Below are 16,958 nucleotides of genomic sequence, written 5' to 3' on the forward strand. Positions count from 1 at the left end.
CAGCACACCGTCTTCATGTCTCATCCACCCTGCCCCCGCCATTCCTGCCCCATTCTTCAGTATATTGGACAGTTCTTGTGATAAGTGTGCATTGCTCAGACCGGTTCTCTCAGTGCCCTACAGAAGAGCCTCCGCCATGAAAAGGCTTACATGTGCTCTGAGCAGTGTCTCCCCTTCTGTCTAATTCATTGCTCACTCTTCCTTAGAAAGTGCTTTCTCCAGAGTCCCAGTGGCTGCCTCTGGCCAGTGCTGAGCCAGTGGGCAGTTCTTGCCACAGTTGATGCCTCCTTCCTAAAACACCATCTCCATCCTAACGTAGGCACAACTCTTTGGTTTCGGGCTCACGTTTCCATGCCTCTTGCTGGTTCTTCTCTCGTCTGGTGTTTAGATGTGGAAACACACCGGACTTGTTCCTTCGCTTGGTGTTTTCCCTATGGTGCCTGGTCTGATTGCCCACAGGGCACTGATCTGATGACAGACTGAGCCTAGGAAGCGGCTCAACGGCAACTAGGGTCTGGTGCCCTTGAAGCTTAAGACCGTGGTCACGTCTGCTTTTCAGGTGCTGGCAACAAGAAAGATGTGGTCTTTCTCATCGATGGATCCCAGAATGCCGGCCCCGAGTTCCAGCACATCCGGACCCTGATTGAGAGGCTGGTCGAGTATCTGGACATAGGCTTTGACACCACCCGGGTAGCCGTCATCCAGTTCAGTGAGGACTCCAAGATGGAGTTTCCTCTGAACGCCCACTTCAGCAAGGACGAAGTCCAGAATGCCGTGCGCAGGCTGCGGCCCAAGGGTGGGAGGCAGGTCTACATCGGAAATGCCCTGGAGTATGTGCTGAAGAACATCTTCCAGAGGCCGCTGGGGAGCCGGATAGAAGAGGGCGTTCCGCAGTTCCTAGTCCTCATTTCGTCTGGGAAGTCTGACGATGAGGTGGACGACTCAGCCGTGGAACTCAAGCAGTTCGGCGTGGCCCCTCTCACCATTGCCAGGCACACAGACCAAGAGGAGCTGGTAAAGATCTCCCTGAGTCCTGAGTACGTGTACTCCGTGAGCACCTTCAGGGAGCTGCCCAGACTGGAGCAGAAGCTGCTGACGCCCATCACCACTCTAACCTCACAGCAGATACAGCATATCCTGGCCAGTACTCGATATCCCCCTTCAGGTAAAACCCATGGAGGCGGGGCTGCGTGTGTGGGCGGGGCTGTGTGTGGGCGGGGCTGCGTGCATGGGCGGGGCTGCTTGGTGAAGTGTGTGTCTGTGTGTGTGTGTGTATTAAAGTTTTTTTTTTAAATTTTTTTTATTCGATATAATTTATTTACATTTCAAATGATTTCCCCTTTTCTAGCCCCCCCACTCCCCGAAAGTCCCGTAAGCCCTCTTCTCTTCCCCTGTCCTCCCACCCACCCCTTCCCACTTCCCCGTTCTGGTTTTGCTGAATACTGTTTCACTGAGTCTTTCCAGAACCAGGGGCCACTCCTCCTTTCTTCTTGTACCTCATTTGATGTGTGGATTATGTTTTGGGTATTCCAGTTTTCTAGGTTAATATCCACTTATTAGTGAGTGCATACCATGATTCACCTTTTGAGTCTGGGTTACCTCACTGAGTATGATATTCTCTAGCTCCATCCATTTGCCTAAGAATTTCATGAATTCGTTGTTTCTAATGGCTGAATAGTACTCCATTGTGTAGATATACCACATTTTTTGCATCCACTCTTCTGTTGAGGGATACCTGGGTTCTTTCCAGCATCTGGCAATTATAAATAGGGCTGCTATGAACATAGTAGAACATGTATCCTTATTACATGGTGGGGAGTCTTCTGGGTATATGCCCAGGAGTGGTATAGCAGGATCTTCTGGAAGTGAGGTGCCCAGTTTTCGGAGGAACCGCCAGACTGATTTCCAGAGTGGTTGTACCAATTTGCAACCCCACCAGCAGTGGAGGAGTGTTCCTCTTTCTCCACACCCTCTCCAACACCTGCTGTCTCCTGAATTTTTAATCTTAGCCATTCTGACTGGTGTAAGATGAAATCTTAGGGTTGTTTTGATTTGCATTTCCCTAATGACTAATGAAGTTGAGCATTTTTTAAGATGCTTCTCCGCCATCCGAAGTTCTTCAGGTGAGAATTCTTTGTTTAACTCTGTACCCCATTTTTTAATAGGGTTGTTTGGTTTTCTGGAGTCTAACTTCTTGAGTTCTTTATATATATTGGATATTAGCCCTCTATCTGATGTAGGATTGGTGAAGATCTTTTCCCAATTTGTTGGTTGCCGATTTGTCCTCTTGATGGTGTCCTTTGCCTTACAGAAACTTTGTAATTTTATGAGGTCCCATTTGTCAATTCTTGCTCTTAGAGCATACGCTATTGGTGTTCTGTTCAGAAACTTTCTCCCTGTACCGATGTCCTCAAGGGTCTTCCCCAGTTTCTTTTCTATTAGCTTCAGAGTGTCTGGCTTTATGTGGAGGTCCTTGATCCATTTGGATTTGAGCTTAGTACAAGGAGACAAGGATGGATCAATTCGCATTCTTCTGCATGCTGACCTCCAGTTGAACCAGCACCATTTGTTGAAAAGGCTATCTTTTTTCCATTGGATGTTTGCAGCCTCTTTGTCGAGGATCAAGTGGCCATAGGTGTGTGGGTTCATTTCTGGATCTTCAATCCTGTTCCATTGATCCTCCTGTCTGTCACTGTACCAATACCATGCAGTTTTTAACACTATTGCTCTGTAGTATTGCTTGAGGTCAGGGATACTGATTCCCCCAGATTTTCTTTTGTTGCTGAGAATAGTTTTAGCTATCCTGGGTTTTTTGTTGTTCCAGATGAATTTGATAATTGCTCTTTCTAACTCTGTGAAGAATTGAGTTGGGATTTTGATGGGTATTGCATTGAATCTGTATAGTGCTTTAGGCAAAATGGCCATTTTAACTATATTGATTCTACCGATCCATGAGCATGGGAGGTTTTCCCATTTTTTGAGGTCTTCTTCCATTTCCTTCTTCAGAGTCTTGAAGTTCTTGTCATACAGATCTTTCACATGTTTGGTAAGAGTCACCCCAAGATACTTTATACTGTTTGAGGCTATTGTGAAGGGGGTCATTTCCCTAATTTCTTTCTCAGCCTGCTTATCCTTTGAGTATAGGAAGGCCACTGATTTGCTTGAGTTGATTTTATAACCTGCCACTTTGCTGAAGTTGTTTATCAGCTGTAGGAGCTCTCTAGTGGAGTTCTTTGGGTCACTTAGGTAGACGATCATGTCGTCTGCAAATAATGATAGTTTGACTTCTTCCTTTCCAATTTGTATCCCTTTGACCTCCTTATGTTGTCGAATTGCCCGAGCTAGTACCTCAAGTACAATATTGAAAAGATAAGGAGAAAGGGGGCAGCCTTGTCTGGTCCCTGATTTCAGTGGGATTGCTTCAAGTTTCTCTCCATTTAGTTTGATGCTGGCTACCGGTTTGCTGTATATTGCTTTTACTATGTTTAGGTATGGGCCTTGAATTCCTGTTCTCTCCAAGACTTTAAGCATGAAGGGATGCTGAATTTTGTCAAATGCTTTTTCAGCATCCAATGAAATGACCATGTGGTTTTGTTCTTTGATTTTGTTTATGTAGTGGATTGTATTGATGGATTTCCGTATATTGAACCAACCCTGCATTCCCGGGATACAGCCTACTTGATCATGGTGGATGATCGTTTTGATGTGTTCTTGGATTCGGTTGGCAAGAATTTTATTGAGTATTTTTGCATCGATGTTCATAAGGGAAATTGGTCTGAAGTTCTCTTTCTTTGTTGGATCTTTTTGTGGCTTTGGTATCAGCGTAATTGTGGCTTCATAGAAGGAATTGGGTAGTGTTCCTTCTGTTTCTATTTTGTGGAATAGTTTGAAGAGTATTGGTGTTAACTCTTCTTTGAAGGTCTGGTAGAATTCTGCACTGAAGCCATCTGGTCCTGTGCTTTTTTTGGTTGGAAGACTTTCTATGACTCCTTCTATTTCTTTAGGCATTATGGGACTATTTAGATGGTCTAGTTGATCCTGATTTAATTTTGGTATCTGGTATCTGTCAAGGAAATTGTCCATATCCTCCAGATTCTCCAGTTGTGTTGAGTACAGGCTCTTGTAGTAGGATCTGATGATTTTTTGGATTTCCTCAGTTTCCGTTGTTATATCTCCCTTTTCATTTCTAAGTTTGTTAATTTGGATACTTTCTCTGTGCCCTTTGGTCAGTCTGGCTAAGGGTTTATCTATCTTGTTGATTTTCTCAAAGAACCAGCTCCTGGTTTTGTTGATTTCTTGTATGGTTCTCTTTGTTTCTACTTGATTGATTTCGGCCCTGAGTTTGATGATTTCGGCCCTGAGTTTGATGATTTCCTGCCTTCTACTCCTCCTAGGCGAAGTAGCTTCTTTTTGTTCTAGGGCTTTCAGGTGTGTCATTAAGCTGGTAATGTATGCTCTCTCCATTTTCTTTTTGGAGGCACTCAGGGCTATGAGTTTTCCTCTTAGCACTGCTTTCATTGTGTCCCATAGATTTGGGTATGTTGTGTTTTCATTTTCATTGTGTTCTAAAAAGTCTTTAATTTCTTTCTTTATTTCTTCCTTGACCAAGGTATCATTGAGTAGAGTATTGTTCAGTTTCCACGTGTATGTGGGTTTTCTGTTGTTTCTGTTGCTATTGAAGACCACTTTTACTCCATAGTGATCAGATAGGAGGCATGGGATTAGTTCTATCTTCTTATATTTGTTGAGGTCTGTCTTGTGACCAATTATATGGTCGATTTTGGAGAAGGTACCATGAGGTGCTGAGAAAAAGGTATATTCTTTTGTTTTAGGATAGAATGTTCTATATATATCTGTTAAATCTAATTGGTCCTAAGCTTCAATTAGTTTCATTGTGTCCCTGTTTAGTTTCTGTTTTCCTGATCGGTCCATTGAGGAAAGTGCAGTGTTGAAATCACCCACAATTATTGTGTTAGGTGCAATGTGTGCTTTTAGTTTTAATAAAGTTTCTTTTACGAAAGAGGGTGCCCTTGCATTTGGGGCATAGATGTTCAGGATTGACAGTTCTTCTTTTTGTATTTTTCCTTTGACCAGCAAGAAGTGTCCCTCAGGGTCTCTTTTGATGACTTTGGGTTGAAAGTCAATTTTATCTGATATTAAAATGGCTACTCCAGCTTGTTTCCTGAGACCATTTGCTTGTAAAATTGTCTTCCAGCCTTTTACTCTAAGGTAGTGTTTGTCTTTGACCCTGAGGTGTGTTTCCTGTAAGCAGCAAAATGTAGGGTCCTGTTTACGTATCCATTCAGTTAGTCTGTGTCTTTTTATTGGGGCATTAAGTCCATTGATGTTAAGAGATATTAAGGAATAGTGATTGTTACTTCCTATCATTTTTGACGTTATTTTTAAAATTTGAATGCTTAACTTCTTTTGGGTTTGATGAAAGGTTACTATCTTGCTTTTTCCAGGGTGAAGTTTGAACACATCTCCCCATATTAGCTACTCCACCTTTTCTTCCTCTTCTTTGCTCTCCTAGATAGGTGGTTCTCTACCTTCCTAATTTAGTGATCCTTTAATAAAGTTCCCCACACTGTGGTGATCCCCCAACTGTACAATTCTTTTCTTTGCTACTTCATACCTGTAATTTTGCTACTGTTATGAATAATAATGTAAATATCTCTGTTTTCTGATGGTCTTGGGCAACCCCTCAAAGGGGTCATGACCTTTAGCTTGAGAAGCACTGTCCTAGATAATTTAACTTCTATTTTTTTTTGTGTCATATATACCTCTATGGTTGTATGTATCTTTATAAAATCTAGAAACCACAAGTGAGAGAAAATAGTCCTTCTGAGACTGGTATAACTTAACTCACTTAACATTATCTCTAAGTGTATCCACTTTCCTGAATGTGACTTTGTTCCTCATGGTTGGAAATAATTCCATTGTGTGTGCAAACCACATTTTATTGAGATTCTGACCCCAGCCAGAGTGGCCATTAAAAAAGAAAAGAGTAACAACAAATGTTGGTGAGAATATGGACAAAACGGTGCCCTCATGTGTGCCTGCTGGGAGTGTAAACTGGTTTAGCCTCTGTGGAGGCCTTTGTGGAGGTTTCTCAAAAAACTAGAAAGAAGTCTTCATACAATCTGGACTTCTGGGTGCTTATTTGAATGACTCCAGATCAATGTGCCTCAGCACTCTGTGTAATAGTGAGTAAAGGAACAAGCCTAAGTGTTCAGTGACAGAAAAATGGAAAAGAAAATGTGTGTATCTCCTGAGGTATTTTTTTTATATAAAATACACCAGGTTCAATGACCTCCATAATAAGGTGTCTCAGCTTGCTTTCTTTTGCTGTGCTAAACACTGTGACCAAAAAGCAATGTGGAGAAAAAGGATCTTCATTTGGCTTATAAGTCTTGACTACAGTTGACCAGTGAGAGAAGTCAGGGTGGGAGTTCAAGCAGGAGCAGAGACAAGTACTACGGAGGGATGCTGCTTGCCAACTTGCTCACCATGGCTTGCTTGGCTTGCATTCTTATACTGCCCAGGACAAATTGCCTAGGTGTAGAACCACCCACAGTGGGCTGGGCCCTCTCACATCATTAATTGAGAAAATGCTCCCACAGACTTATTCACCGGCCAGCTTTCCCTCTTTCCAGAGTGGTTCTAGTTTATGTAAAAAGAACCAACAAGCGCATAAAAGCATTAAAAATGGAGGGTCCTTCTTTGCTTTCATGAAGTCTTCCCTACCAGCCTAAGAATACCGGGACACACTGCTAACAAGGTGACTTTTGTTTCTGTCTGTGTGGTGCAAGGAGATGGGGCCTGGAGCCTGTGGTAGAGAATGCTGTGAAAGGCTCAAAGCAGGGGTTTCTTAGCCAGGATCTTGGGCTTCACAGAAGTCTGAGATAGTTCTACAAATGGTCTTATCTAGAAAGAGGAAGGCCTTGGGAAAGACTGGAAATGTGAACCTGTCAATCCTACTCAGCAGAACAGGGACTGTGGGCCATCCTTGGTGTTTTGAACAATGCTTTTCTGTATGTATGTAGATATAGTTGGTGGAGCACTCTGATCCTTATCTTACCCCATTATAGTCAGAGTCTGCTGATGCTGAAGTCCTGGGGTGGGGTGTGCTTAGCAGGAGACCCCAAGGTTGTGACCAGGCTCAGGTCTGCAGTTTTCCTCTTTCTCAGTGATGGCCTCATTCCAAAATGAACTCGACACTTCCCTTTGTAGCATTGCACTGTGAAAGCCAGGGATTGAAGCAAATAACAGGTCAAAATTCTCCAAGGTAACCTATTAGTTTAGTTAAAGGCTGTTCCAAGAGGCATCTGGAACTCCAACAGGAGAATGTGACTCGTGTCTCTCAAAATATTCTGATTACTTTTATACAAGTTGAATATCTTTAATTTAAAATGCTAGGGACCAGAATTGCTTCAGATTTTGGATTCATTTCTGTTTTAGAATATTTGCATATTTGTAATGAGCTAATACGGGCACTGGACATAAACTTACTTCTGTTTCTTATAGATCTAATACAACAGTCTGCAGGTAATTTTGTGAAATTAAAAAAAATAGAAACTCAGAACAAAGTAAAAATTCACAGCCTGGAGTTTTCCACCAGTTAAAAACCATGGCATGTGGAAAAAAAAGAGAAAAGAATAGTAAAAAGAAAAAATAATAAGTTTAATAGGATTCAAGGGAATATAAGAAAGCCAATATCTAGGGACAGTTAACATGACTCTTGGCATACAGCATTGCATTGTGGGAACCCTTTCCCTCATGGATGAAGGGGAGACAGCAACAATCGCTGGAAAGCCACACGGGGTTCATCTTAGTGCTGGGCACAGCAGCCAAGCGAGGACAGTCGACTTCAGCTGTCTCTCTCTTTTCCTATGATGAAGATGTTGGTCCCAGCAATCCCAGTCTCTCTGGTGATTCATAATCCTGTAGCTATGGTAATATAACATTAGTTTCTCAACACTCTCCATAAGATCTTAAATTAGTAGTAACCCAGGCCACAAGGCCAAAACCAAAAAAAAAAAGTTATCTTAGAGAAAGTTTTGGATGACTTAAAACATTTGAAGTAGTTATTAGCTGCATTTAGAATACCACACTTTTGTTTAAAATGTGTGTGTGTGTGTGTGTGTGTAGGTCAGAGAAGAACTTTTAAGAGTGGTTTCTCTCCTTTTCTGGGATCTGAGCATTGAACTCACACCATCAGGTAGGTTTCTAAGCACCACCAACCTTGACAACCCAACTTTTAATGATTAACTTACAAAAGCCCAACACATGTGTTAGAATATCACTTCAGTGTTGGGTCACCATGGATGCCACAAACACAAGTTCTAGAAGCTGACTAGTGGGGTAGTCAGGGCATGGCCGCTCAGGAACTAAACCCCACCTTTTCTTTCCTCCACAGTGGTTGAAAGTGATGCAGCTGATATCGTCTTTTTGATTGACAGCTCCGATGCTGTCAAGCCCGATGGCATTGCTCACATCCGAGACTTTATCAGCAGGATTGTTCGCAGACTCAACATTGGCCCCAGTAAAGTGAGGATTGGGGTCGTGCAGTTCAGCAGTGATGTCTTCCCTGAGTTCTACCTGAAGACCCACAAGTCACAGAACAACGTGCTTGAAGCCATACGGCGTCTGAGGTTCAAAGGAGGGTCTCCCCTAAACACTGGCAGAGCCCTGGAGTTTGTGGCAAGAAACCTCTTTGTGAAGTCTGCTGGGAGCCGAATAGAAGATGGGGTCCCTCAACACCTGGTCTTATTCCTGGGTGGGAAGTCTCAGGACGATGTGTCTAGGCATGCCCAGGTCATAAGCTCATCGGGGATCATGAGTTTAGGAATAGGAGATCGGAACATTGATAGGACAGATTTGCAAACCATCACCAATGACCCCAGGCTGGTCTTCACAGTTCGGGAATTCAGAGAGCTGCCCAACATAGAAGAGAGGGTCATGCTTTCCTTTGGGCCCTCTGGAGCTACTCCTCAGCCTCCCGGGGTGGATTTACCTTCTCCTTCCCGGCCAGGTAGGAGCCATTTGATGCATGGTTATTGGATGTGGTGTCAGCTGTTTTAAATTAAACAGTAACTCCTTTCTTTTCAATAATGTCTGCAGATATTAGAAACCAAACATTGGGGGATATAGTTCATTTGAAATTGTAGAGGGAAACATGTCACCCAAAGTGTATGGTCACCAATCCTTCAATTTTCCTGATGTTAATTGTTGGGCTGCTGAGAGGCTTGAGGTAGCTGTCTTGGGGTATCACATTCATTGGCTAGAGCCAGTGAGTCTGTGCACCTCTGGACATGACTTTGGAGTCAGGGCACCCCTCTTGGTGAGTTACGTATTATGGTCAAGACATACTATATATTTTTTGGACTGATACGGTCACCAGGATGGCCCTATTGACAGGAGCCTCTCCATGTTTCAAATTTTCACCTATGAGACTCTAATTCAGTTCTTCCAGCCCCTCTCCTTGCCTTGCTTCTCCTCTGGGTGACACTTCTTCAGACGCTTGTGCACGCAAACAGGGCTGGTTTTTCTGAAGGATCCAAAGTCTCTGTTTGTTCGTTAACTGCCACTTCAGAGCTGGGTGGGCACATCCTGCATCCCTCACACCGTCCCCAATTTCCCACAATGGTCTAGTCTTGATTAGTTGACTAGAACCAGAGAGTGGCTTTTCCTCATGCTATAATCCGGGGTGTGTCCCATAGTATAGTAAGTCTCCTCCAGCCTTTCTTTGCCCTGCCCTTAATTCATATTTCCTCATTCCTGCCAGAGGATATCCTTTACTGTTTGACCAAAAAAATAAGGATTGGTGACATTTTCTGAAATGCCTGAGACCACAGAATGCTGACTTCATGTCTCTATTAAACCCGCAGCACTAGCCCCTGCTGCCAGGTAACTGGGGCTTGATGGCTGAGTTCTTATGCTTCCTTTCCTCCTAATTTAGGTGACTTGTCATTTTCCTCCAGTTTTTAGTGTACTGTCTTCAGGAGGGAGCTAGAGGGGCAAGGTATAGAGAGAAGCCTCCTCATGAATTAGCTTAGTGGAAATGTTAATTACTTGTATTTGCAATGTGTGCATTCATATTTTTTGGAAGCCTGAGCTCTCCTCAACTTCCTTGTGATTCACTTATAGAGAAGAAGAAAGCGGACATTGTATTCCTGTTGGATGGTTCCATCAATTTTAGAAGGGACAGTTTCCAGGAAGTGCTCCGTTTTGCATCTGAAATTGTGGACACAGTCTATGAAGATGGTGATTCCATCAGAGTGGGGCTGGTCCAGTACAACTCGGACCCCACAGATGAATTCTTCCTGAGGGAATATTCTACCAAAAGGCAGATTATTGATGCCATCAACAAAGTTGTCTACAAAGGAGGGAGGCACGCCAACACCAGGGTGGGCATCGAGCATCTGCTGCGGAATCACTTCGTGCCTGACGCTGGTAGCCGCCTGGCTGAGCGGGTCCCTCAGATCGCCTTTGTGATCACGGGAGGCAAGTCTGTGGAGGATGCTCAGGATGTGAGTCTGGCTCTCACCCAGAAAGGTGTCAAGGTGTTTGCTGTTGGTGTGAGGAACATCGACTCTGAGGAGGTGGGGAAGATAGCCTCCAACAGTGCCACGGCCTTCCGGGTGGGCAGCGTACAGGAACTGTCCGAACTGAGTGAGACGGTGCTGGAGACTCTGCATGACGCGATGCATGAGACCCTATGTCCCGGTGTGACGGATGTTTCCAAAGGTAACTGTTGTGTGCACAGCTTCAGGCGTCCTGCTCATGCTGAGAGCGGCCTTAGTGCCGTCCTGTCCGGTGGGTTCCTCCGGCTCATGGTTGCATTTATTCATGTCCTTGGTGCTCACCTACTCACTGTTCTAGAAGGTTCTTCCAGGATAAGAGTCAAAGTCTTATAAGCTTTATATTTTTCTCCCACTGTTTGATTCCCCAGATAGTTTAGACTCATTTATCTTTAAAAGCATATTATTTTGATACATAGTCTATTTTGGAGCCTAGACTGACCTGGAATTCATGAAATTCCTGAGTAGACTGGTGCTGGGGGTATGGAGAAGCCTCTCAGTATGTTTATTGGACCAATTGCCTGGATTGGGGCATTTGTGTTCTGAAGTACTTTCAATTTTAAACGCCAACTTGAGTAAATACCAACCAAATGACTAACCCCCACAAAGAGTGACCATGTCCAAATAGCCCATGATTTGGGGAGTCTGATCTGGTTGCTTCTCGGGCTCACGTGTGGAAGATCTCATCTTGCTCTCTTCCTGTATTTCTCTCTTCACCAGCCTGTAATCTGGAGGTCATTCTGGGGTTTGATGGATCCCGAGATCAGAACGTGTTTGTGAGTCAAAAGGGCCTTGAGTCCAAGGTGGACATCATCTTGAACAGAATCAGCCAGATACAAAGGATCAGCTGCAGCGGCAACCAGCTGCCCACTGTGCGGGTGTCTGTGGTGGCCAACACGCCCTCTGGGCCAGTGGAGGCCTTTGACTTTGCCGAGTATCAGCCAGAGCTTTTCGAGAAGTTTCGCAACATGCGCAGCCAGCACCCATACATCCTCACAGCGGACACACTGAAGTTGTACCAGAACAAATTCAGGCAGTCGTCGCCTGACACTGTGAAGGTAAGCAGGCCTGGGCCAGGAGCCCTGTGCAGTGCTCTGAGCTCCTCTGGCTTCTTGAAGTCTGTCCCGAGGGATTAGTGTTCGTCACAGTGAGTGGGCCAGGGCTGTTAGCAGCTGCCTTGGAGAAGAGTTACTTTCCTAGGGACTGGCCATTATTTTATATGTCTTCTTCCTCTTGTTAGCTTCCCTTAGCCTCTTCAACCCCAACAAAACACAAATACACACTACACACATCTCCATACCACACATATATGTAACATACACACTCATCACATAGCATAAACACATAACAAACACATACAAACACACACATTATACTACACTGTACATATATAAGACATGCACACTCACCATGATGCACACACACATAACATACACATACATGCACATACCACACCGCACATACATAAAATAGACACACTCACCACAATGCACATACATAAAATAGACACACTCACCACAATGCACATACACATAACACACACACATACACACACACACACACACACACACACGCACACACAAAATGTCTTATTACATGCACTCTGTATTTTTTTTTCTTTTACTAAGGCTGCCAAACAAAACACCACAGGCACGGTGCCTTAAACCACAAGGATTTATTTCTCCCAGCCTCTGCTGGAGCTTGGGAGTCCAACATCAAGTAAGACCTGGGCAGGGCTGCTCTGCTCTGCAGCCTTGCTGCTTGACTTGCCCATAGTAGCCTTCTCTCTGGATCCTCACACAATCATCCCTTTGGCTGCTAGTGACTCGGTCATCTTCTGGGAGGTCAGCCATTGGACTAGATTAGGGGCCATTCAGATCTTACACAGCTTGGCTGCTTCTTTAAGGTCCTGCTGCAAGTGCAGTCATCTAAGGTACTGGAAATCAGAATTTCAACCAGTTTTTGAGGGAACACACACACACACACACACACACACACACACACGTATGCACTCATCCATGCAGACACACAGTTTCTAGAAACCATATCTCATAAGGATGAGAATACCGCTTTATTTGTCACTGTTGCTTGTAGTTTTAAAATATCAGTTAGACATGAATGCACAGTCCTTTAAGTTACACATCGCCCTGGCTCTTGGCTGCCAGTCTCCTTGGCTATAGATGAGGAATCTGAACTCACTGTGACCACTCAGTTCCCTTCCGACTGTCATGACGCTCCCTGGGAGGATGGCTGAGCCTCCACTCCTCCGTTGCTTACAGGTAGTCATTCACTTCACGGATGGAGCAGATGGAGACCTGACCGACTTAAGCAAAGCATCTGAGGAGCTCCGGCTAGCAGGTAGGTTCCAGCCTTCCTCCGTGTGAGAAGTAAGCCCCTCCCTGCTGCCCAAGGCAGACCGGTCACTTTACTGAGAGATCTGTCAGTGCAGTCCTAGGGTGTGGACCATCAGAGCCTCTTGTCCTGCCATCTTGGTCCTTCCTTCCCCACTTGGGCTGTAACTTAAGGGAAATGAAGCTACTTCCGAGCCAGGAACAGCTTTAGAACTAGGCCAACTTCAGACACATGGACCAGGAGGAGGCACCCACAATGCACGAGGCTTTTGCAAAAGAGTTCAAGTCTTTGTTCATTCAAGGCCGTCGCACACACCAGGGATGGGATGAGCAGAAAGTCATCACACCATCAATTTGCAATGATCACAGCTTAGTATTTAGACCACTAAATTAATATAATGCAACAAGTATTAATCACTTAATATGCACATAATTAATATAAAATAAATCACACAAGCACTTATCAAGCACGCTTGCCAGTGGCTGCCTGAGCAGCATTGGTTGGATGAGCTTTGGAATATCCCAGAGCTGACTATCAAACAGTTGCCAATGCCAAAGGGTCTAGAGCCATAGTTCTCAACCTGTGGGTCATGACCCCTCTGGGGGTGCTAAGCACCTGTTCATAGAAGTAGCATATTAGACACTCTGCATTACAGATTTTTACATTATGATTCATAACAGCAAGATTACAGTTATGAGGTAGCAACAAAATTAATTGGATGGTTGCAGGGGAGGTTGTCACAGCAACATGAAGCACTGTGTTAATGGGTTGCAGCATTAGGAAGGTTGAGAATCACTGCTCAGAAGTTAAGGAAGCAGAACTATCCAAGTACATTATCTTTAAATAAGACTTATTTATCTGTTCATCTGTCTGTCTGTCTGTCTATCGTGTGTGTGTGTGTGTGTGTGTGTGTGTGTGTGTGTACCAACTGTGTCCTCTGAGGCTGAGAAGGGCATTAGATTTCTTGGAACTAGAGATACAGACAGTTGAGAGCTACCCATTGTGGGTGCTTGGAACTGAACCCAGGTCCTCTTTCCGAGTAGCACACACTCTTAACCATTTGAGCCATCTCTCCAGACCCACATTGTATTTATGAGCTCATGCCTCCCCAAACAGTGGAGAGGACACTTCTGTGACCTGACTTTAGATGTGTTAGTACATCTGTTCTTCCCATGGCACACTCTGTTGGCAGGAACAGAGGTGACATGTCACAGATCTTCAGTTGCTCAGAAGAGTTCAGTATCTCAACTCTTCCAAGAAACAAATTGGTTTCATTAAACACATGTAGATTACAGCAAAAATTTAACTGTGAAATTTTCCTTAAAAATAATTAAGAAGGGGAGTTGGGGATATATCTCAGTTGGGAAAGCATGCAAAGCACCCACACTTCATGTTCTGGGTTTGGTGGTTCGATCCCCCAGGACCACCAAAAAGTGAACATGGGCCAGAGAGATGGCTCAGTGGGGAAAGGCAACCACCGCCAAGCCTGTTAACCCCAGTTCAGTTTCCAGGGGTAGAAGGAGAAACTAATTCCTGAACGCTGTCCTCTGACGGCCCCGTGTGCACAAGGCACTTGTATTCCCCTCCCAAAATGAGCAATTATAGCTGAAGATCAACAATTCCCCCTCTCCCCCGCCTCCGCCCCATCAAATCACCTAACAGTAAAGCCAGAGTCAGGAAAAAATGAAATCCAGCACTCCAATGCCTAGGTGAAGTGTATTAAATGGTTCCTTTCCCACAGGTGCCCAAGCGCTGATCCTGGTGGGTCTTGAACGTGTGGCTAACCTGGAGCAGCTGATGCAGCTGGAGTTCGGGCGGGGCTTCATGTATGACAGGCCCCTGAGGCTCAACTTGCTTGACTTGGACTACGAACTGGCAGAGCAGCTTGTGAGTCTTTGTCTCAAAGAGTTTTACACACACACACACACACACACACACACACACATACACACATATACATACACATATACATACACATACATACACACATATACATACGCACATACACATACACACACATACACACATACACATACATACACACATATACACACATACACACACATATACATACACACATACATACACATACATACACACATATACATACACACATACACACATACACACATATACATACACACATATACACATACACACACATACACGCACACACACATATACATACGCACATACACATACACACATACACACATACACATACATACACACATATACACACATACACACATACACACACATATACATACACACATACATACACATACATACACACATATACATACACACATACACATACACACACATACACACATATACATACACACATATACACATACACACACATACACGCACACACATACATACACATACATATACACATATACATACACACATACATACACATACATACACACATATACATACACACATACACACACATACACATACATACACACATATACACACATACACACATACACATATATACACACATATACACACATACAAACATACACACACACATATACATACACACATACATACACATACATACACACATATACATACACACATACACATACACACATACACACATATACATACACACATATACACATACACACACATACACGCACACACACACATATACATACGCACATACACATACACACATACACACATACACATACATACACACATATACACACATACACACATACACACACATATACATACACACATACATACACATACATACACACATATACATACACACATACACATACACACACATACACACATATACATACACACATATACACATACACACACATACACGCACACACATACATACACATACATATACACATATACATACACACATACATACACATACATACACACATATACATACACACATACACACACATACACATACATACACACATATACACACATACACACATACACATATATACACACACATACACATACACACATATACACACACTGATTTAGATTTTTGGCATCTCAAGACTGGCGGAAGGGTCTGTGGATGCATCACTGACTCCCTCAAGGCTTGCTTTATTGCTGTACGAGTCCTTGGTATACCATATGCTTTTTCTGCATGATGGAATCAAGAATACACAAGGAAAGAGAGATGGAGACCACTTCCAGGTGGAGAAGTCCTCTCCCTGCCTCCCTGTCTGGGCTCTTCTCTCAGAGAGAGCAGTTGCCTCCTGGGATGGGGCGTGGGGTGGGGGTGTAGCCAGTGATTCTCAGTTAGTGACTAAGGCTGTAGGAGTGGGAGGGAGTGCGGCCCTCTCTTCCTCTTTCTATCTTAAAAACCAGGATGTTTTTATTGGCTAGAAGTAGCTCCAGCCTAGAACAGGGGCACGAGTGCACACCATCAGCACTAACTCAGTGAATGGCAGTGCGTTTGGGATGCGTAAGGTCAGGGGCTTGGTGAGGCAGAGATGCAGAGGTGGCTGGTGACCCAGATTGTGGAGATCCTGGCTCAGAGCCCAGGGCCTCACATGCTGCCTACCCGTGGCTTCTCCAGGGACTCCCCCAGGCCAGTCCTGATTTCCACCATCCCACCTGTGGCTCAGAGAAAGGCAAGCTATGGATTTCTAATTTAGAATGTTCTGTGACCTCAGGTTGCTTCAATATGCTGGCTGGATTTTATATTTGAGGTTTGGACATGAGGAAGTTGTCTTAATTAGGGATTCATTGCTGTGAAGAGGCACCATGACCAAGGCAACTCTTACAGTGAAAACATGTAATTAGGGCTGGCTGGCAGGTTCAGAGGTTCAGCCCATTATTATTATGGTAGGAAGCATGGCAGCATCCAGGCAAACATGGTGCAAGGAGCTGAGAGGTCTACATGTCGATCCACAGCCAGCAGGGAGGAGATGTGTTAGTGAGCATAGCCTGAGCATGGGAGACCTCAGAGCTCACCCCCACAGTGACACACTTTCTTCAACAAGGCCACACCTA

General features: G+C 44.2%; 1 protein-coding gene across 1 annotated transcript in view; it reads left to right on the forward strand.

Annotated features, from left to right (window-relative positions):
- The window catches only part of Col6a3 (collagen type VI alpha 3 chain), an 87,875-nt gene that overhangs the window by 38,877 nt on the left and 32,040 nt on the right, over positions 1-16,958 (forward strand). Inside the window, exons 9-14 of the mRNA XM_052193189.1 lie at positions 560-1,165; positions 8,420-9,034; positions 10,150-10,749; positions 11,304-11,641; positions 12,863-12,941; positions 14,677-14,822. Of these exons, the coding sequence (XP_052049149.1) occupies positions 560-1,165; positions 8,420-9,034; positions 10,150-10,749; positions 11,304-11,641; positions 12,863-12,941; positions 14,677-14,822 (2,384 nt within the window). The remainder of the gene's footprint in view (positions 1-559; positions 1,166-8,419; positions 9,035-10,149; positions 10,750-11,303; positions 11,642-12,862; positions 12,942-14,676; positions 14,823-16,958) is intronic.

The sequence above is a fragment of the Apodemus sylvaticus genome, chromosome 9, assembly GCF_947179515.1.
Source record: "Apodemus sylvaticus chromosome 9, mApoSyl1.1, whole genome shotgun sequence".
NCBI classification, from domain to species: domain Eukaryota; kingdom Metazoa; phylum Chordata; class Mammalia; order Rodentia; family Muridae; genus Apodemus; species Apodemus sylvaticus.